This window comes from Diutina rugosa, assembly GCF_008704595.1.
Source record: "Diutina rugosa strain CBS 613 chromosome Unknown scaffold2_size729309, whole genome shotgun sequence".
NCBI lineage: Eukaryota > Fungi > Ascomycota > Pichiomycetes > Serinales > Debaryomycetaceae > Diutina > Diutina rugosa.
Window position 1 is genome coordinate 550404 of NW_022995199.1, and position 19747 is coordinate 570150.

Genomic DNA, 19747 nt, shown 5'->3' on the forward strand with positions numbered 1-19747 from the left:
TCGACATCCGTAACGTCATAATTCTTCGTTAGGGCATTGCGGTTCCTGAAATTGCATCATCTGGCATTAGTGTACTGTAAACCTTCGTGAAGTATTGACTTATTCATGAGGGGTTTGGCTTGAATATCATTGTGACCTTGATGATCTCAATGAGCTATTCATCACTTCCACTCGCTAACAAGTTCGAACCGCGAAAATTTCAATAGTGAGTAAAGTACGTCCGGATAACAAATATTTGGCACGTCCCTGACAACACTATATTTGGGAGCAATCACGATACATCACAGGCGATGACCGTTCAAACTCCCGGTACAATTTACTCAACCAGACCCCTCTCCGTCTTCCAAATTTGAGGGACTTCTCACCAAACCGATGATTATCATTCCTACCTCGCCGCGCATGCTTGAGCCTAATCTATTAGTGACAGGAGATATACGTTCATCAATACCGACCTTTACAGTAGGCGAAAGTGATTTATGTGACCCTGTCAACTTTATCGAGACCCACTTCCAATCGGCAAAAGAGCATGGCGCCTTGAAACTCCGACTTCCATCGAGTACATCATCGCAACTCAATATCGATTCAGTGTGGTTTCACACCTCCAAACAAGTGATCAACCCTCCAGATGATGACCTTGCCCTAAGGCTTGACTTTTATCGCCTGCTAGCTGATTTTATAGCATCCATGGGTGGCGACTACCAAGCGACTATTTCGACGATCCCGAAATTTGAAAACCGCCAGCTTGATTTATACCGACTATTCAAGCTGGTCCAAACTTGTGGTGGCTTTATGGTTGTCACAGCATCTCATACATGGCATATTGTGGCAAAGCAATTAGGTTACCGATTTGTCGACGAGAATACGATTAATGCACTTTACAATGCTTATGGGACGATCCTCCAGCGGTATGAGTCACACGAACTGATGCTGACATCCGAGCCGTCCCCAAAGCGACCGAAATTAGAGAAATCAGCTCCATTGGTTCTTGGATCGGCACAACCATTTTGCCAATCACTCATAACGCGACTGGCGAAGGGATTCCTTTTGAATGCTCAACACCACCTTGACCTTAAGCTTCCAATCACTATACAACAGCTGGCGCTGATACTGCCTCAATCGCAGATTCATCTGATTATCAGAACGATGTTTGAGAACAAGGACGTGCAATGTGATGGCGTACCCTTAACACCAACTACAAGTGTTTACTCATTATCCCAATTTGTGGAACGTGATCGGTCGTTTGCCTGTTACCTTCAGCAAAAGCACCATGAGGCCTTTACGCACACATCAATCAGTGCTAAAGACTTTGAGACACTTTTTTGGAAACTTCTTGAGGGCAAAGATAACAAAGACAAGGCATTAGAAGTAGAGCTGGGTATCGATTTGAGCACTCGGGTCTACGAAACTCCCTTCTACAACGTCGTCGATGATTTGCTATCAAAAAAGTCTAACATTGACAATTCCCCGCCAATGCGTGAGCTATTATCGCCCTGGGCCACTGAAAATCTTCCTTTTTCACCGAATCTGTTATTGGCAACTCTTTCAGAAACTGACGTTACGAACCCGAATTTGATTAGACGACGTGGCCAAATTGGAATGACTTTCAGTCTTAAGAATTGGCGCTGCCAGGAGAATTTTTGCCAATTGGTTGATCGCCACATCCTGGGAGCACCGAAACTTTGGTATTTCATTCCTGAATCGCAATTTGAGAAATTTGAAGATTTAATTGGCAAATGTCAGTGTCATCATCGTGTGCATGTCAATAATAACCAATGGAATGGTGAAAAATACAAGGAGAAATTCAATCAGCTCCAACCAGATACTATATGTCAATGTCTTCATCTGATGGTAGATACTACTACTGAACCACGTTTGATTCAACACGCCATTGATACTGCAAAACTACAACCGCATTTGCATAATCAGGAACATGTGATCACTCCTACCATGCTTATTGAAGAGGGTATCACTTTTACACTGGTTTTACAATACCCCGGAGAGTACATAGTCGTACCACCCAAAACCTACGCTTGTACCATCTCACTAGGACTCAACGTTTCAGAGGAAGTAAATATTGCAACCCCTCTGTGGATCAATTATGCCACAGAAGGAGAAAGATGGATGACGACGCAGAACCTTATGCCAACATTTTCCACTTTCAAATTGCTTGCCAACATCCTTAATCCAACACTGGAATTGAGGCCGTTTTCTTCGAAGGTTATTACTATGGCTTTGCATCAGTTGCTGGATTTGATTGATAATGAGCTCAAGCTTCGCCACGAAGCCTTGGGATTGATCAAAGAGGCACCTCTTGATGAGCAGGCCGACGAAGACTTAGCAGATGACAATCTCAGTTGGTGTTTCCCGCTGAAAGTTATTGTCACGCACGAAAACGGAAAGTTTTGCACTCTGTTATCACAGTATCTTACACATTACAGGCATTGCAAAGCGGAGGTACAATATCATTTTACAGATGATAAGTTAAGGGGCTTGCAAAAAGTGCTTGAAGGCGATACTTTCACTTACCATAATTGGGTAGCTGAGTATAGCAAAGTTTTCGACGATTATGATGCGGTACCTCATCTCAAATCTTATAAGTCTTTGCTTTCGGATGGCGAAACCATACTACTGGCACTTTACACGCGCGAGGCAGCGCTTACAGACTCGACCCCAACATCCCCTGATTTTGTTCAATTTTTAAGCATGGTTAACAACTTACGACAATTCGTGGCTGCGGCAGATTCGTTTATCGACGAATGTCAAGCTCTTCTTGCCATTAAGCACTCGCAGAGGGTAAGAAAAGGACTGGAAGTGACGAAAGCATCTCTAGCGGAATTGACTCATTTGGTGCAGAAAGTGGACGAGTTAGACTTCACTCTGACTGAAACTGAGCAGATTTTGGATCTTCAAAGAGAAGTGCTCAATTTTGATAAAGCTCTGAGAGCTCTTCTAGCTAAACTGCGATCAACAGAGGTTGAATTTAATGACCTCATCAACCTTGGAGAACTGTTTGGTATCGAAATCCCTGCATTAAATTTCATAACTCGCATAAGAGACCGCATGAAATGGCACAAAACATACAGTGTTTTGGAAAAAGGAGGTGACCCTTATGCTGATTCGAAAGATGTGTTTACGTTAGTTGATCTTGAGGAGTTTTACAATGATGGATTACGGATTTTACCACGTCAGGACCAGCAAATGATTAATCGTGTATCGCAAATGATTGCTGAGCTGAAAGCTTACGACGAGGAAGTCAGAAGAATGCTTGATGTACAATTCATTGATGATATTTCTCCGTCAACTCTTGATGGTTTAGCCGACCGCTTCCGATCGGAACGGTTGTTCCTTCAAAGAGATTCTTATGACCAACTACTGAGAGTCCACGACTGTCGAAAATTGATCAGTAAAGCGCAGATTCTTTGTGATGGCTCTAAAACTTTATTATTGAGTGAACTTAAGCCACTCTTGTCGGCGATCAAAGAAACGGATCTCCCATTCCGAGCCGCGAGTTTTTCTGGTCCCGCATCTCAAACCGAAGCGATAGTGCAATACTTGGCAACGTCGCTCAGGTCTACGCAAGTGATAACAACCATGGACAAGAGTTTGAAGGACATTAATGCCAAAGGAGCACACAACGCTCTGCTTGTTCAAAAATTGTATCAGTTGTTGTATAAAGCTGATTTTAGTTTCTCGAGATCGGATGATTACTTCAAAAGTTCTCTGTATCAAGAGATTTCGAGTGAAGAAGTGACTGTTCAGCAACCGATTTATTGTACATGTCGCGAGTTGGAGTTTGGAACAATGGTTGAATGCGAGAAGTGTTGCGAGTGGTACCATGTTCTGTGTGTAAAACTCAGTCGCAGCTCAAAGAAAGCTGTGAATGACTCATTTGTATGCGGCCCTTGTCAACTTTTGGCGACAGGTGAATTTGATCAGTATTTGAAAAATCAAATGACAACTGCGGAGTTTTTGGAGCATGCCATGAAAATCGGAAATTTAGAGGTGATCCCCCAACCCGAAGTGGAGGCTGTGAAGGAATTAGTGGAAAAGATCAAGACATATCATCGTCAACTTGATTTAGATTTGTCTGACTTTTTGAAGAGCGACAGACCGAATCTGTTAAAATTGGACTATGTGAGATTTTTGGTTCGTAAGATCTACGGCGCTGGATTGTTGTGGCGAGAGAATTTGGACGTTTGCTTAAAAGCTTTTGCTGAGTTGAAACCTTTATGCTCAGATGTTTTCAAAAAGAAGGTTATTGCAACTGAGTACACCGGTAATGTGGACCCCATTAACGACATTCACGTGAAAGATAAAGTGTTATCTGCGTCGAGCCTTGAGGTTGCTCCAGAATTGCATGTTACACAGGTGGACACGGTCAACGAGCTCGAGGTCGCAAACGCTGGATCAATGGATTGCGTCGCTACTAATGGTCCTTTACTTGAACTGGATTCATGTATGCCACTGTCTCATGAAAGCGCAGAGGTCACTACTGCCCAGACCATTGAGTTAAAGAACCCAGTTTCTATACCCCCATTGTCATCTACCACTCAACAAGATAAGGATGCTGTCGTTCCATCAACCATACTGACGGACATTTGATGAATGCTACGATTATATCTGGATTACTTGTAGATGGGTATTATGTATGATTCGATTTACCGGTCAAACGACCTAACCTTGAGTATTAAAAGTACCAAAGTTGAAGATGCAAATGTAGATTATCATTAGACGCGATCATCTCGTGGTGAGACCTACCACCAAGCCGACAATGATCATAGCAATAACGATAGCTAGCCAACACACCCCTATTACCGCCGACGCTATTTTCTGAGCCTTGGTGTACTTTTCAGTGCGAGGCTTCTTCCCCATTGGGGCGCTGTAAAACATAGCCAGGTATTGATGATGAGCCAGAGGGTCGCGATCTAAGACACCGAGAAAAATCATAAAGTGGATAGGGATGATGATCAACCCAAGTACCATCATTACGAGCCAGTGACCCCACAGGTAAGTTTTGGGAGTATCTCGGTACACCAGATGCGGCAGCCACCCCTTCTCAATGGTGGAAAGGTCTATGGCAAATGGCTCGACGTTAGGCGAACCGCCAAACATATGGGCTGGTGATTGTTCTTGAGGTGAGTGGTCCAGTACGACCAGCTGTTGTGGATGTTGGACATGAGGTGACGGCGTGCGCAGCTCTGTAATGGGATCGACACGTTCTTGTTTTGCCAGTGGCAGTTGGCGCAGCACCAGCGCCAGCGCCAGCGCCGGAGACACCAGGCTTTTCAATGGTGCTGGAGTCGGAGGCAATATCACATTCCGCAACTGGCTGGGAGTCAGTGCTGTGTATTGTGACAGCGGCGTTTGGGTGGTATGGGTCAGATGGCTTTGGCCGGTCAGCGGGGTAGCCGCCACCGCCGCCGCAAGCGCTGCTGCCAGTGCCGGCGCCTGTACCGCACGGCTAGATGCCAACGACAGCCGGTGCAGCTCCAGACGAGTGCCACCGACGGTTCCTGTGCTCACAGGATAACTAGCCAGCGTGTATGGATGGCCAGGGGGCAGTACCTTGGCAACATGGGGCAGCGACAGTGCTCCCAGTTGAGACACAGTCGCGTCGGGAGTGTCACCTACACTGAGTGATTCACTCAGCAGTTGGCGCGGCGGGGCGTTTATGACGTTACCGGAGGTAGCCGATGCTCTGGTTCGATTGTGCTCGTACACCAGCCACCTCTGCGTCAGCTCATCGTAGTCCTTGCCCTGGACCTTATAAATAGTGATGGGAAGCTCGGACTCCGCGTCGACTCCCGCAGTGAGATCGGTTTCCGTTCCCCGCAACTCATCGTGGGCGAACTTGATTGTCGTAAGCGGGGGCGCCACGCGTCTTCGAGGTAGCAAGACTTCCTCTGGGACGGGTTCAGCGTCGCCCTCGTAGTAGTTTTCGAGCCGCGTAAGTAACTCACCCAGCGACATCAGCAGCCGGATTGTGTCACGCAGCACTTCCGCCATCGAGTCACTACCATGGGAAAATCGGAGCATCAGCGGCAGCTTCGGCACCGACCCCAGGGTGGCCACCGTCACCATGGGAGCCATCGGGGAAGCCGACGACTTCTGCGACTCTGAGCGAACCACCCCGACCAGCTCACCCAGCAGCGGCCGTGGCCCCACAGCCAGTTCACCCAGCCAGTCGGGGCGTTGCGGGTAGCGTGGTGTCGATAGAGAAGGGGTGTTCGTACTCAGCACATCGGGATCGGGCAACCGAGTGTCCAGGTCATCTGTCAGCAGCTGGTGGGAATCACGGTTGCCATGTTGATAGAGGGCCAGGGTGCGGCCGCTGGGAGGTTCACTAGGCGGTGTCACTAAGCGGGACCCGCCTGCTTCGGTGTTGGTAGGCGGGGGCATCGGCGGCGTCCCGGAATCAGTGCCGCCGCTGCGACTAGATTCGACGGGCACAAGCTTGTCCTGATTTAGGCGAAATTGAAGCAGTTTCAGCAGCGACAGTCCCAGCAGGCGGTCGGGACTCTGGACGAGTTTTGGTGCCCCCGAGACTGCCAAGGCGTTGGCGAGGGTGGTATCGATCACCGCTGGCACCGGGCGCGGCGGGGCGGAGGTTCCTGGGGGCTGTCGCCGGCGGGAGTGACCCAGCGCTGCACTTCCCAGTCGCGCTCGAGCAGGAACTGCCACTTTTGATATGGCAGCAGTGGGAGCGGTGGCGACGGACGCAGTGGCGGTGGTCGACGCCAGTTCGTCGAACAGCTCGCTGAAGACGAATTGTGACTGGCGGCGGGCGTCGGCGACCAGCAGGTCCTGGTATTCGAGCAATAGCAGCAGGTACAGGGTGTTGTCATCGGAGAGGGTCAGGTGGTGCAGCTCGTCCAGCGAGGTGTCGGCAAAGTCATCGACACCCACCCGCAAGGGCTCGGGGGCGGCGATCGGCTGAGGGTCCAGCACCACCAGGGCCTTGGACCGGTTCAAGCGGCCTCGGATCAGCCCGAGGACGGTGTGGCGGCGCTGATCCAGACCGATGCTGGTGCGCAGGTCGCCGCTGGCAACCAGCGAGTGGGATACATTGGCGTTGGCGTAATGTCGGGGGAGGCCTTTGGCTGGCAGAGGCGGGCCGGTCATCACACTCGGCTATGATCCAGCTACCGGCGGAATGTGGTGTATGGGAGAATCAACAGTAGCGCGTCAAAGGCCAAGGATAGCACGGTCACCACAATTTAAGGAGAGAAAGCGTTTTTTGACCTCAACGGTGTGGGTGTAGTTGCAGCGGGCGACAAGGTCACGGAGATGGGGGTGAGTGGTTACCGGGTTGTCAGGGTGACGGTGGTGGGTGGGGGTGGCACAAACAATGACTGTTGTGGGGTCGATATGTGGAAAATTTCTGCTCGAATGACAGCGCTGTGTTGTTATGCCGCTTCACACGGCTTCCGAACCCCCTCCCATCCCGATATGTAGGTCTGCACCTGGACAGACATGTTGTGTGCGAGCGCCCGCCTCCTTGCCCGAAAGGGGCCGAATGGTACACAAGATCAGCCCCAATCCACTTTAACGAGCACTCACAAAAAATCACGTTCGGGGCACTCACGACGCCCTGAGATTGTGAGCAAGGTTAAATGATTGGCGACGCTATATCCTACGGGTCTAAATGTCCCCGGTATCTAATGTTTGGGCATGTCGGTACCGTTGACGCGAAGACCAATTTTTTTTTGCCGTCTTCTGATTTGCCGGGGCAGATGCCTAACGGCAAATGAATGCAAGGCGACACATGAGGAGTGAGGGATCCAGTAAACAACGGGGGGCTTACAGACACTATGGTGGGCATTTTTGCCGACGGTTGGCGGAAACGTCACCAGCTCAGCCACATTTGAACAACGCCAACACTATTTTCTGGGTGGATCAATAGGGATCAACACATTTTAAACGACAGCTAAGCGGCATGTGGCCGAAGGTGATCCAGAACACAAACGCAAATAAGCGCGCCTGGGCCTCGATTTAGCGTTCTCAACCAGAGGCCATCCCCCCTTTTCTTAAATACGCAAGCAATTAAGGCATCGTCGACGATTTACGATCTGGGGAAAGCTCATAATGTGAGGTGGTGAGCATTCACTCAAATAAAAATATGCGACGCCATTTCGATAGCTCTACGTCTTAACTTCTCTGTATGCCGCCAAGTTTGTCTCGAGTTGTAGTTGTCCATCAGCCACTATTTCAGGTTGAAAGTCTAGGTCTTTCTGTAACTGTCGATACTGTATACAATCTCGATCACTTTACCAGAATTGGTGATGGCCATCTCAGGAGTGATCCTGATTGTCGGGGAAGCCAATCCTTCCTGGAACTCGCCATGAAATAATTCAATCAAGATAACTACCTATCGCTGGTCTTCAGATGAGACTCGTGTGTTGTCAGGTGATGCAGAGGATGTACGTTGGATCGCCGAAAAAGAAAGAAAATGCTGCAAGTAAGACGTACACGAGCACAAGACATCAAAACCCCACAGTTAATGATAATTACACCGATCAATGTTACAAAAGTTTATTATTACAAAGTGACGGTCGATGGTATTACAGGTGATCTGCCGGAGACTCCCGTGTTTTTTTTCTTAAGTCGGCGTCGCGTCTAGTAGTTGTAGTTGAAAGATCTCTTTCTCTTCTTGCAAGGGTTCTTGATCACAGTGCCACCACCAGTGGAACCAGTCGAGGTACCCGAGCTTCCGCTGTTCGAGCTACCGGAGCTACTCGAGCCACCGCCGAAGCTGATGTTGCCAGCGTTAGCACAGTCGCCAGCGAAGGCGGCGAAGGCATTGGTAACAACTGTCTTAAAAGTGTTGACAGTCAAAAGTTCGTCCATGAGGTTAGAAACGAAGCCCAGCTCCTTGACAGCCGAGACAATTTCGTCGACGTTGATACCACCGGCAGCGAGCACGGCCGAGACCAACGACACGGCGAAGGGGTAGTACAGGGTGTCGGTCAAAATGTCTCTCACCACTTGAGTCGCCAACCCCGATTGACCCAACGAGTCCATCAAGTTGACAACGATAGGCGACACATCTCTAACTTCGAGAGACGGCAAGGGCAACTCGTCGGCTTGTTCACGGACGAAGAGGTTGCTGATGCCTTCTTGGATCTTCTCCTTGACAACGGGCAACAAGTCATTGATGTAACCCTTGGCGATGTTGAACAAGTCAACGTAAAGCGAACAGTCCAGGATCAAGTCATTGACGACCTTAGTCACCAAGTGAGATTGGTCAAGGGCTTCTAACAACGCCTTGTAGTTGATCAACCCCAGCTTAAGCAAGTAAACAATCGCCGAGATAGTGATGGGGGCGAAGGTGGGCGAGGTAGCGAAGTAGTGGATAATTTCCGGGGCCAAGTTGGTGTTCTTGATGGCAGCCAACACATCGGTAACAATTTGGTATTCTCTGGCTTGGATGTCGGCCAACATGACATCACGTCTGGCTCTCATCGACTCGAGCTCGGCGAGATCCTTGTGAAGATCTTGGGTTTCTCTCTTCAACACCAAGTGGGCATCAGTGTCGACCACGGGCACGTAGGCCGACGCTTGGGTGGCCACCGCCAACGCCGCGAGAGCAGAGTGAGAGTACTTCATTGCTATGTATGAATTGGGGCTTATGGGTGTGTGAGTTTACTTATATATATCTCGTAATGCTGCTCGTTTAGTCTCGAGCCTCGAATCTTAACCCAATTTGGTTATCAACGTCGCACCCATTACTCAATCCGGTAATAGCCGTGCCTGAGATTCGACCAACGCGAGTAACCTTACAATAGGGTAGCCGCGTGAAACTGATACAAAACTCCCTAGTGTCGTAAATATATTGTAATCGTATCTTCCTTTTGAGTAGTTGTATAGTAGCTCTTGGACCGAAAGTTGGGGTAGGACGCACAAAAACGCCGTTTACGCGAAAGTCCAAAAATAGTGCGTTAACTGTTTACGGGCATACGCCAAGCACAACATCCAATAACAACGACTATTTACCGAAAAAACTCGCAACATCCATTTGCTTCTTTTTCCCTTTACCCTTTGTGGGCGTCGCCATTTTCGACGCCACCCGTGTAGGTTTAGTAACACGCGGAGCCGGCTTCTTAGGTTTTTGCGTTCGAACCAAATATCCGTCTTCATCAATGGTATGCTCGACCCCGTCATCCTCCTCATGGGGTTGAGGCGTCTGTTCCTGTGGTGTAGCTTCTTCAGGGGTACGCTCTTGGGCGTTAGGTTCATCTATTTGCATTTTGTCATTCGCAACCTCCTCGCTAATCTTCGTGGACTCAACTTCTCCGTCACTGTGCTCCGCTTCAGCCGCTTCATTCAAAAAGTCATCGTCATCATCAAAAATGGCCTGAAGATCGGCTAATTGTTGCTGCAGTTTGGCAGAATCCTTTTCTCGAGCAGCCTCATCTTTAGAGTTGTCAGTCGATACAATAACTCGCTCCTTAGGCGTTTTAGCCTCCTCTTTACGAGACTTGTAGACTAATTTTGGTCGAGACGACGGCGAGATTTCTGCAGCTGGCTTCTCTGCCTGTCGCTTGCGTGAAGTGTAAGTCAACGTCGATTTCGGCTTAGCAGCTTCTGTCTTAGTTTCCTTTTTTGTGGTAGAAGTTACTGACGGACTTCGTGAAGCTGTAGGTTCTGTTTTGGGGGGTACTTTTCTCGCAATCTGGGCGACCTCTTGGCATACGGAAGGTCCCTTGATAGGTAACAGCTCCAAGTTTCGTTTGCTTGACTTTAATGCTTGGTATTCAATGTAGGCCACCTCGTTAGCACTGAACTCTCCGTCCAGGTGGAGACTGTACAATTGGACCTCGGCCACCTTATCAAAGATCGCCTTCCCGGCATCGAGTTTGCTGTGATCAATAAACTTGAAGAAGCTCTTCCCTTGACGGCTTCCGTAAATGACATATTTGGGGTGGAACTTGTCCGGATGCTTTTGGTGCATTGACTCGAGGATTTTGCGTGCCTCATCAGGGGTTGTCTGAAGGTGGTCCATCACCATCTGATAGGTGACAAGACTCCCTTTTCCGAGGAGCTCCCCGGCAAGGTAGGTCGCTTCATCTCGAGACATGTGTGTGAGATCTATAACGCGACACGTCTGAACAAAGGTAAGGAGACGTGAGTGAGATGATGCCTCAAAAGGCGAAAGCAAAGATGTGATAAAAAAAGACTTAGGTATCTAGTGAAGTGTATTTGAATAATATCTATCAACTTCTCGATTGACCAATACCCCCCAACTATAATATTTGGCTAAGGGGTATATGGTTGCGGTCGTCGAGAAATAGCGTTTCCAAAAGCTAGCGGTGCCTATGCTTGTCTCCCTAATAATATAATACATGTTTGAACTTCGTAGTCATTTTTCTGTCTCGTTGTCACCTCATTTGTTTTCTCTCATCTCTGGCCTTCGAAACTTCGAACCGCACAATTGTTTTTTCACTTCATCAACGCGAACTCAGAGCGAAGCTAGTTTACCATGCTGGGTCTCAACGCCATTAGCGTGAGTGCCAAAACGTTCTCGCAAAATGGTCAAGTTGATTTTGTGATGTACAATGGGAACTCGCTCAGTGGTTATGGATATAACGCTCCCATTGGCCACGGCCACCTCGGTCCCACCGAGCTCCAAAGAGTGACCATGGCCTTACGATCGGGTATTGACAGTGAGGTGCTGTGGGCTCTCACCACTCTTACTCGAATTCTGGCACACACCAACTTGGTATTGCCTCTGCACACGTTTTTGGGGGGTGAAATGATCAAGTACTTCACTCGCCCCTACCAGCTTATTGTTGAGCAGAAGGAAGACAAGGTCACACTGGAGATGGTGTCTTTGCTGTTGGATTGTCTTTTGTCCTTACGTAACTGTGCTCAGGATCTTTCAAATCAGCAATGGTTATCTCAGGTGAAGGGGTTGCGGAAACTGTTGGTCGAAGTATTGCGCTTCCTCTCAAATTGGTTCTTCCAAGGACAACAAAGTGCAGCCCTTAAGAAATACGATAATCAGTTCTACGAAGGTTTGCGTTACCTTGTTGACCTTTTAGAGCCGTTGACTTGCTACTGGGTGAATAACTCGAAAAGCGACCCTTTGTTCAATATCCTTCTTGCCGACCTGCAAGTAGTCACCGACAAGCTGTTATTCATTGGCATTCTCAAGTGTTTGCTGCACTTACTTATCAACAAAGCTAAGGAAGAGAGAAGTTCCGTGTTGAATCCTGCTGACGACGATGGTCGGCTGCGCGCTGTAAACTGCATTGATGTTATCAAGGATACTCAGTTGGAAAACTTTGTCAATTATTTGTTGGTGGACGACAACGAGCTTTCGTTTACTGTGCTCGAGTTTCTCAAAATGTACCTTTCGCTGGAAGCGATTCATCCTAAGTGTTCCAATGTTGCCGATCTGCAGTTGTTACGTCTCAACTATTTGTTAGAGCTTAAGGGTTCGAAGCTGAGCTTCAACACTTTAGTCAAGCAATTGCCATTGTTGGTTGTGAGCAATTTACCCCTCAACGAGGTGCTGACTAAACCACTCCCTCAAACACTCACAAAGCGTTCACAATTCTCGGGCGTGCCGCTGACCCTTCCAGAACTTTCCAAAGAATTATACAACCTTATTGTGAGGTTCCCCGAACCTTTAAGAGCCACAACGTGGTTGCGTTGTTGCTATGAACCGTTGCTTACTAGTTCGCAAAGCGGAGTCGAGACCAATGGCAACAGTGACATTGTTCCTGGCGAAGTGACGCAAATTTCTCTTTGGAAAGCCTACGAGAAACAATTTCAAGAAATTTGGGACACTGAGCACCAGAACCCAGAATTTCGTCCGCTTTTACCTGCCGTTGACTTTATCAAAAACGTCACTCATGCTTTTCCTAACTCTGAGGCGATGGTAGTCAACTTGGAGCTGGGACCTGATGAAGCTCCCAAGAAGAAGTTTATCATCAAAGGCATCCAACCCCGTCAATTTGCTGTTAACATCGATATTGGTAACTATGAGGCGCTCAAGCCCCTGACAGTGTCTCTGACGAACTCTGCTGGTAACCATAAGTTGCCCATTGGCCACATGGATCAAGGAAAGTTTGACCACGCCATCAACGGCATGATTGACCTGATTTTAGATGAAGGGCTGCGTATCTCAAAGAACCTGGAATTCATGACGCAGATAAACTTGTATGCATCTGACATCTTGACGCAAATTTTAAATGAGGTTTTCGAAGCTAACGATAATTTGGTTGAAGATAGCACGTTTAGATTCTACAACCTGCACTGGCTTCCGGACGTTTTGTACGCAAATCCCTCGCTTGTCGAGCTGGGGCTCATCGATATTCGCTGGCTCAAATATTTAGTTTAACTTGTACTATAATAATGATCATGAACATTTATTGTAGCCACCGTGGTATCAGAGACCATTATTCTATTTTGTACAACTCAAAGTCCATAATTATGGTGCACTCCTCCCCTCCTGCACATATCTAACCTGCGGGAACGAAAATCATCCCGGCGTTTGATACACCATCTACCATGCAAAACAAGCTCCCCTTCCACGTTAGAGCCACCGACGTCGTTCACAGATTGGCGGTTGTTGGTATCGTTGGTTTTTGCCTTGTCGGTATCGGCGGGATCTCTTTCAACATCTTCGCCAACTCCGACTACGCTCCCTGGAACAAGAAGAAGCTTAAGTTTGAACCTGCTCAATATGAGGATGCTAGAAAGCAAGAGGAAGCCGCCAACGCTACCGAATCTACTTGAAGCCTTACGACTCCCCATCAACTTATGTATATAGAATTTTTATCATGACACAATAAATATCAAATCTTCTTTGATTTAGTCACTTTGTAAGCCTTCCCCTGGGTTTGTCGTTTATGTTTCTGTCCAAGCAATAAGATATCGCCACTGACGGCCTCATTACAGACAGGACAGGCGGTGATGGGCTTGAGAGCTTCTATTGCCTTGGTACTTATGACGCAACCACACGAGAGACTGCCAAAAGTATTACACAGTGTATCTCCAGTTACCGGGCACTTGATGCGAGGCTTATCGCCAGTATCGCTCCACGTTATAGTTACTGGTCGAGTATGTTTAAACTTGACTTTAGTTTTCTTTTCCAAAATCGCCTCTAGAAGCTTGTGCTTGAGATATAACCGGCCATCGCGGTCAGCCAACACTGGCTCGTTTATCAAAGGTAAAAGCAGTATTGAGCAAGTAACCAATCTCTGGTAATCCTCATCTCTTTCTTTGGGTCCCTCTGTCGTCTTACTGGCGGTTCTTTGACCCTTGATGATTGTGCCGCCATCGTTCCCCATACTCGCGTTATTGCGAAGTTGAGCGATCTGGAAGCACTCATGTCTCAGCAGTCGATTGATTTGTCCCAATTGCCGCCACAGCAGCTTTTGGAGGTAAGAAAGCAGATTAATGAGGAGGTGAATCACTTTGCTTCGTCCCTTCAGGCATTACAGGCGGCTCAGGGCAAGCTCCGAGACTGTGTGGACCTGGTGACTAAGATGAGCGAACTGAAGGGGCTGGAAGTCCTTATCCCGATGACTCTGTCGTTATATTTACCGGGGACAATCAAAGACAAAGATCGTTTCCTTGTCGACATCGGTACTGGTTACTTCGTCGAAAAGCTGGCTGACGATGCTAAGAAGGTCTACGAAAAGAAGGTCGACAAGTTGAATCAAGATGCACAGAAGTTACGTGATATTCTTGTACAGAAGAATGAGATGCTCAACAGCGTCAACTTGATGTTACGGAATCGTGTGGAGGAGTTCGAGAAGAAGCAGCAAGGGCAAGAGAACCCGAAGACAAGTGTCAAAACTTAAACCTCAAAAGTCCACAATAACATTTGAGCATTTGTATAATTATCTGTACATAAAAGTCGTACATATCAATATGAAATCACATCTTGGATTTTGGCATAATAAGAGAGTCTTCTATCTCATACAACTTGTCGAATACTTTACCAAAGTATTTTGACGCCACTGCCCGCTTGATCTTCATAGTAGGGGTCACTACGTTCCGCTCAACCGTCAACGGGTTCAACTCGATGTAAATGTTGTGTAACCGCTCGTACCCATTCACCAACCCTTCGACGTTGGCGTTGAGCAGTTTCAAGAACCGCCGCTTGTTGTCCACCTTATTCAACTCATCGACAAGCTCATGTTCAGTCATGTCAAGACGATTGGCTCCGCATTGATCGTTCAAAAACTTGAGCCCTCTCTCGAAGTTGACCCCACAAACACCTACCAAGTACAGCTTGACGGAGTTACCGTGGATGTACAATTGGGTCAAAATGGGATTGTTCGAAAGGTAACGACCTTCAATCTTCTCAGGTGAGATGTACTCGCCCTGAGATAACTTAAAGAAATTCTTGACCCGGTCAATGATGTGAACCCGGCCTTTATCGTCCAAGAAGGCAATGTCACCCGATTGAATCCATCCGTCCTCGTTAATGACCTTGTTGGTCTCCTCTTGATTGTAGTAGTATCCTTTGAAAACGGCAGAACCACCGACAATCATCTCTCCTTTATTTTCTTTAGCTGAGTAACCCATCTCCTCAACTGAGCGTAACTTCTGTTCCAGTGGAACCCCTAAGGCACCACATGAGCCAGGATGGGCTTCCCATGGAATCAGGTTCGTGTACGCACCGCTAGTTTCAGTCAAACCGTACATTTGGCGCACACCAGTGTCTAAGGCTGCCTTCAAGAACAAAAGTGTAGATCCTGCTACCGGTGCCAGCGCCGTCTGGGTCCATTCCATTTCGTCCCACCCCACCAATTCTTGCAAACGTTTGTAAGGGGGATAATTGTCCATTTCTGGGTTTCGACCAGTGCACCCATCATACTTGGCTTGCTCATCCATCTTGTAACGAATGATCTCTTCAACCCGTTGCTTTTCATGTTGAGGAAGCTCACTGATGGTATTCTTTACAAGCCCCTCAAACTTTGTCAAGATTCTAGGAACCAGCGAGAAGTAGGTGGGCTTGAAGATGCGCAAATCGACGACCAAGTCGGCAAAAGCATCCCGCTTAGGACCATCGATAGTGAGCTGAGGGAAGCCCAAATAATACCCGGAGGATAACGCGTAGCCCAGGGTTTGACGCTCATACATATGAGTCAATGGCAAAAAGATGAATGCCTTGTTTTTGCCATAGCTTGCCTTTGGCTCCAGAGCCAGTAACAACGTGACTGCTGCACACATGTTGGCTTGAGACAACATCGCCCCCTTGGGTTTAGAGCCAGTAGTACCCGAAGTGAATGAAATGGTGTGCAACGTGTTTACGCTGGGAGAGAGTTCTTCCAATGGCGAGGCTCTACCTGCATCGGCAACCGCCTCTAAATCCATAACTTCCACTTTGAGTTCCTTGGCCCACTCCATTAATTTAGGATCGACCGTTCTTATAGGGTCCATCACCACTATCAGCACCAAATCGGCGAGCTCTTGAGGATATTCTGCCTTAATTTTCAAAACATACTCAACTTTATCCTTTGATAAGATCACCATGGGCAGCTCAGTAAGATTCAAGATGTATTTGGACACGTCGGGACCCAAGGTGTCGTACAAAGCGGTGCTGGTGATGGAGTAGGCAGAGCAGGCTAAATCCAGGAGCACCCACTCGTGGCGGTTGGCAGCGAAGAATGCCACGATGAACGAATTCAGCTTCTCGATGATGTTATCGGGGTTGTCACGACCAGTATTAAGCACTCCATACTTGGTGTAGTCTCGCAAATGGTGTCTCACTTTGTCGTGCGCAACGGATTGGCGCAAGTACGGGTTGGCCTGCAATACCCGAATGATGCCCGCCCCGATTTCGTGTTTCTTCTGTTGGACTTGCTTGTAAGTCAAAGAGACAAATTCGGGAGCGTGTTCGCATAACGAGTAGTCGTAAGGCCGCCACCCGAGGCAGGGGTTGTCGCCGTACAATCTCACGGCATTATTGAACAATTTAGGGAAGGTGTCGAGCTCAGGGTGGATGCACAGCACGCAGAATTTCGGAGTGGCCCGGTTTCGGTAGGTGGCCGAGTACCCTTCGGTGGGAGGCGCTACAGGGACAGCATCGCCAACCGCCTGCGGGGCGAAGGGGACGCGATTCCACGCCGCGTCGACCAGGTTATCAGGGAATAAGGGTAAGCAAGGCGAAGTACGTTTGACAGACATGAAAACGAGTCGTTGGTCAATTGGTCATTCGTTCGGGTATTTATATAGTTTCCACAACAAAATCGGGCACGGACTTTAATGCATACCCCACAAATTCGCGCAGGTGAGTTGTTCGGTAGAGGGAGGGGAAGAAGCACGGTGGATTTGATGGGAAGATGAAGCATTGATGGGATTGAAGAACAGTATATATTGTACACTTCAATTGGCCAATTGTATATGATAATGGATTTGGTAGGTTTAAGTAGCGTTTTTGTTAGTGGCGACGATGGCGGAGAAGTGTTACGACCCCTGGCCAGCACACAGTTCGGCAATAGGTGGGGAAAATCTCGATTTAGGTAGCACTCGTTATCCATGGCTATCGACGGGTGGGGTTCAAAAGGGGAAGCGACTAGTTGCGGGTGGGTGGCAGCGATCAACCCCACAGGGCTGTCAACCACGTGTCACTAATGATCGTATGTGGTGACCCCAGATATACATGTCTATGGTGATTTACTATGCGTGAGCTATAGTCACGCCTTTCACTAGTATTGAATGTGTACTTGCCTAATTTTGTTTGTTGTACACAAACGGCTCGGAAAACCATTGCTTAAGCCGGGCAGCCTTGGTGGGACCTATACCCTGCAACTCCTCAAAGGGGGCATTGGGGTCGCATGCTGCCTCCACGATCTTCTCGAACGACCCGCAATTGGCAAGCAACGTCCTCACGTCGGTTTTGTTCACCAGCGGGATGGAGGTGAGCAGATCGGTAATGCTACCAAGATAGGTCTCAGCCTTGGGCGGTATGATATTCCGCTCGGCTTTTAGAGGAGCCGCCGCCAACAGCTTGGCCATAGCAATATAGTTCCCCGCCTCACGGTACAGCCACGCAATGACAAGCGTCAAGTCCAGCTTGACGCAAAGGTCGTTTATCTGCCGAAGTACCTCCTGAGGTGAGTCGATGTCCACCACACATAGAAGCATTCTCAAAGTGTGGTCTTTAGGTCCCGTGGGATTGGCTTCCACCGACACCCCACGATGAAGCTTTTTGATACGGGTCCAGATGTACTCGGGTCGGATCTTGTGGTACTTGAGTGACAAGAATAGGATCTGGAATGTTTTACTGATATAGTAGTCGCATAAGATCTCGCCGTCGTAGGCCCACGACGTGATCTTCATTTCCAGGTCAGTGAGCAAGGGATTGCCCTTTTGCGACTTTGAAACAAGAATCTCCAGAAGCGCCGGTGCCATGGTTCGCTTGAATGTCGATCCTTGGAATGCCTGATTAGACGAACCCGCTGGGTTCAGTTCCGGGGTGGCACTGCGTGAGGACGCCGATTTAGGTGGAAGTTTGCGGGTGATCAATTTAGGTTTGGCTGGTTCTTCTGAAGGTGTCAGGCTTGTAGGTTGAGGCGCTGAAGGTTTATCAACAGGCGGTACATCTTGGTTAGCAGGAGACAGCTTGGGGTCTGGTTGTGAGGGCTGATCATCATACTCATCCCGCATCCGCTTCACCCCAGCCAAGATGCTAGCGAAGGAATTATCATCACCCATGCTTGGTTCAACTGATAAACGACCACGGAAATATGCGGTCGATGTGTGTGGTTTTGGACGGAATGAGTCACGTTTGGTGGGCGTCAAATATAAAGCGATGCAGTCGCAATCTAAACCAATACGCGGGGTGTCCCATATATCGACGAATGTCTCAATACAGCGATAACAAATTCGATACTCAGCAATACGATGATGCTCGTCCTACCTACCCTAAAGGATTCTACGATGTGATTCTAAGCAAAGTAAACTACCGGGAATTGGCGGTGGATCTCGGCTGTGGCACCGGCATTGTCACTTATGCCATTGCGCCATACTTTACAAAGACCATTGGCACTGATCCTTCTGAGACTATGATCCGCCAATGTAAGCGGAAACTGGTCGATAATGTTGAGTTCTTACAAGGCACGGGGGAACAGTTTCCTGCTGAGATCGCCCCGGATTCAGTTGATTTGATCACTGCGGGGGAATGCGCCCATTGGTTTAATCACGAGGCATTCTTTAAGGAGTGTCATCGAATGCTCAAACCTGGTGGAACCCTTGCATTCTGGCTTTATAAAGATCCGGTATTTGAAGATCCTCGTGCCAATGCCATCTATCATAAATACACCTGGGAGTCGTCTTTCGATCATAACACGGGTGCTGACTTCGAGCAGTACATGGGTCCGTACTACCAGCAACCAGGACACGACTATTTGGGCTCGCTCCTCAAGGAGAAACCGGTACCAGCAGAATTGTATACCGATATCGAGCGAGTGGAGTATTTATTAGACGACCGCCAACGCCCGACGCGGTTGCAATCGACACCTCTTCGCATAAAGAAAAACGTCAGCGTACAGTGGTTTTTGGAGTATGTGAAAAGCTGGAGTGCATATCACTCATGGATGAAAGACCACGGTGACAAGTATGACGTTGCCGAAGCCTTCACTAAGGAACTCATGAGTGCCATGGGCTGGACACTTGACACTCCCATCACGCTCGATTTCGAAACTATGTATACCACGGCTCACAAGAAGCCATAGCGGCACCCCTATAAATTATTATTAATCGCACTCTCAGCACTTGTTAAATT

At 48.3% G+C, this 19747-nt stretch overlaps 10 protein-coding genes across 10 annotated transcripts; 5 read left to right on the top strand and 5 right to left on the bottom strand. All coding sequences in view use genetic code 12, as the record gives it.

Moving 5' to 3' along the window:
• Positions 1-399: 399 nt before the first annotated feature.
• On the top strand, positions 400-4602 carry DIURU_004997 (uncharacterized protein; the record flags this gene model as incomplete). Its single annotated transcript, XM_034157929.1, has 1 exon — positions 400-4602. The coding sequence occupies one exon, from the start codon at positions 400-402 to the stop codon at positions 4600-4602; it is 4203 nt and encodes a 1400-aa protein (XP_034010399.1).
• A 135-nt stretch (positions 4603-4737) lies between these two features.
• Positions 4738-7122, bottom strand: DIURU_004998 (uncharacterized protein; the record flags this gene model as incomplete). The annotated part of the gene is made up of 1 exon (XM_034157930.1): positions 4738-7122. The coding sequence occupies one exon, from the start codon at positions 7120-7122 to the stop codon at positions 4738-4740; it is 2385 nt and encodes a 794-aa protein (XP_034010400.1).
• A 1494-nt stretch (positions 7123-8616) lies between these two features.
• Positions 8617-9606, bottom strand: DIURU_004999 (uncharacterized protein; the record flags this gene model as incomplete). Its single annotated transcript, XM_034157931.1, has 1 exon — positions 8617-9606. The coding sequence occupies one exon, from the start codon at positions 9604-9606 to the stop codon at positions 8617-8619; it is 990 nt and encodes a 329-aa protein (XP_034010401.1).
• A 379-nt stretch (positions 9607-9985) lies between these two features.
• Positions 9986-11008, bottom strand: POL32 (DNA polymerase delta subunit; the record flags this gene model as incomplete). Its single annotated transcript, XM_034157935.1, has 1 exon — positions 9986-11008. One exon carries the CDS (start codon positions 11006-11008, stop codon positions 9986-9988), a length of 1023 nt encoding a protein of 340 aa, XP_034010402.1.
• Positions 11009-11479: 471 nt separating this feature from the next.
• On the top strand, positions 11480-13345 carry DIURU_005001 (uncharacterized protein; the record flags this gene model as incomplete). The annotated part of the gene is made up of 1 exon (XM_034157936.1): positions 11480-13345. The coding sequence occupies one exon, from the start codon at positions 11480-11482 to the stop codon at positions 13343-13345; it is 1866 nt and encodes a 621-aa protein (XP_034010403.1).
• A 170-nt stretch (positions 13346-13515) lies between these two features.
• DIURU_005002 (uncharacterized protein) lies at positions 13516-13743 on the top strand (the record flags this gene model as incomplete). The annotated part of the gene is made up of 1 exon (XM_034157937.1): positions 13516-13743. One exon carries the CDS (start codon positions 13516-13518, stop codon positions 13741-13743), a length of 228 nt encoding a protein of 75 aa, XP_034010404.1.
• Positions 13744-14336: 593 nt separating this feature from the next.
• On the top strand, positions 14337-14813 carry GIM5 (Gim5p; the record flags this gene model as incomplete). Its single annotated transcript, XM_034157938.1, has 1 exon — positions 14337-14813. One exon carries the CDS (start codon positions 14337-14339, stop codon positions 14811-14813), a length of 477 nt encoding a protein of 158 aa, XP_034010405.1.
• A 76-nt stretch (positions 14814-14889) lies between these two features.
• DIURU_005004 (uncharacterized protein) lies at positions 14890-17148 on the bottom strand (the record flags this gene model as incomplete). Its single annotated transcript, XM_034157939.1, has 1 exon — positions 14890-17148. The coding sequence occupies one exon, from the start codon at positions 17146-17148 to the stop codon at positions 14890-14892; it is 2259 nt and encodes a 752-aa protein (XP_034010406.1).
• A 543-nt stretch (positions 17149-17691) lies between these two features.
• On the bottom strand, positions 17692-18678 carry RAD10 (Rad10p; the record flags this gene model as incomplete). Its single annotated transcript, XM_034157940.1, has 1 exon — positions 17692-18678. The coding sequence occupies one exon, from the start codon at positions 18676-18678 to the stop codon at positions 17692-17694; it is 987 nt and encodes a 328-aa protein (XP_034010407.1).
• Positions 18679-18824: 146 nt separating this feature from the next.
• Positions 18825-19697, top strand: DIURU_005006 (uncharacterized protein; the record flags this gene model as incomplete). Its single annotated transcript, XM_034157941.1, has 1 exon — positions 18825-19697. One exon carries the CDS (start codon positions 18825-18827, stop codon positions 19695-19697), a length of 873 nt encoding a protein of 290 aa, XP_034010408.1.
• Between the last annotated feature and the right edge of the window lie 50 nt (positions 19698-19747).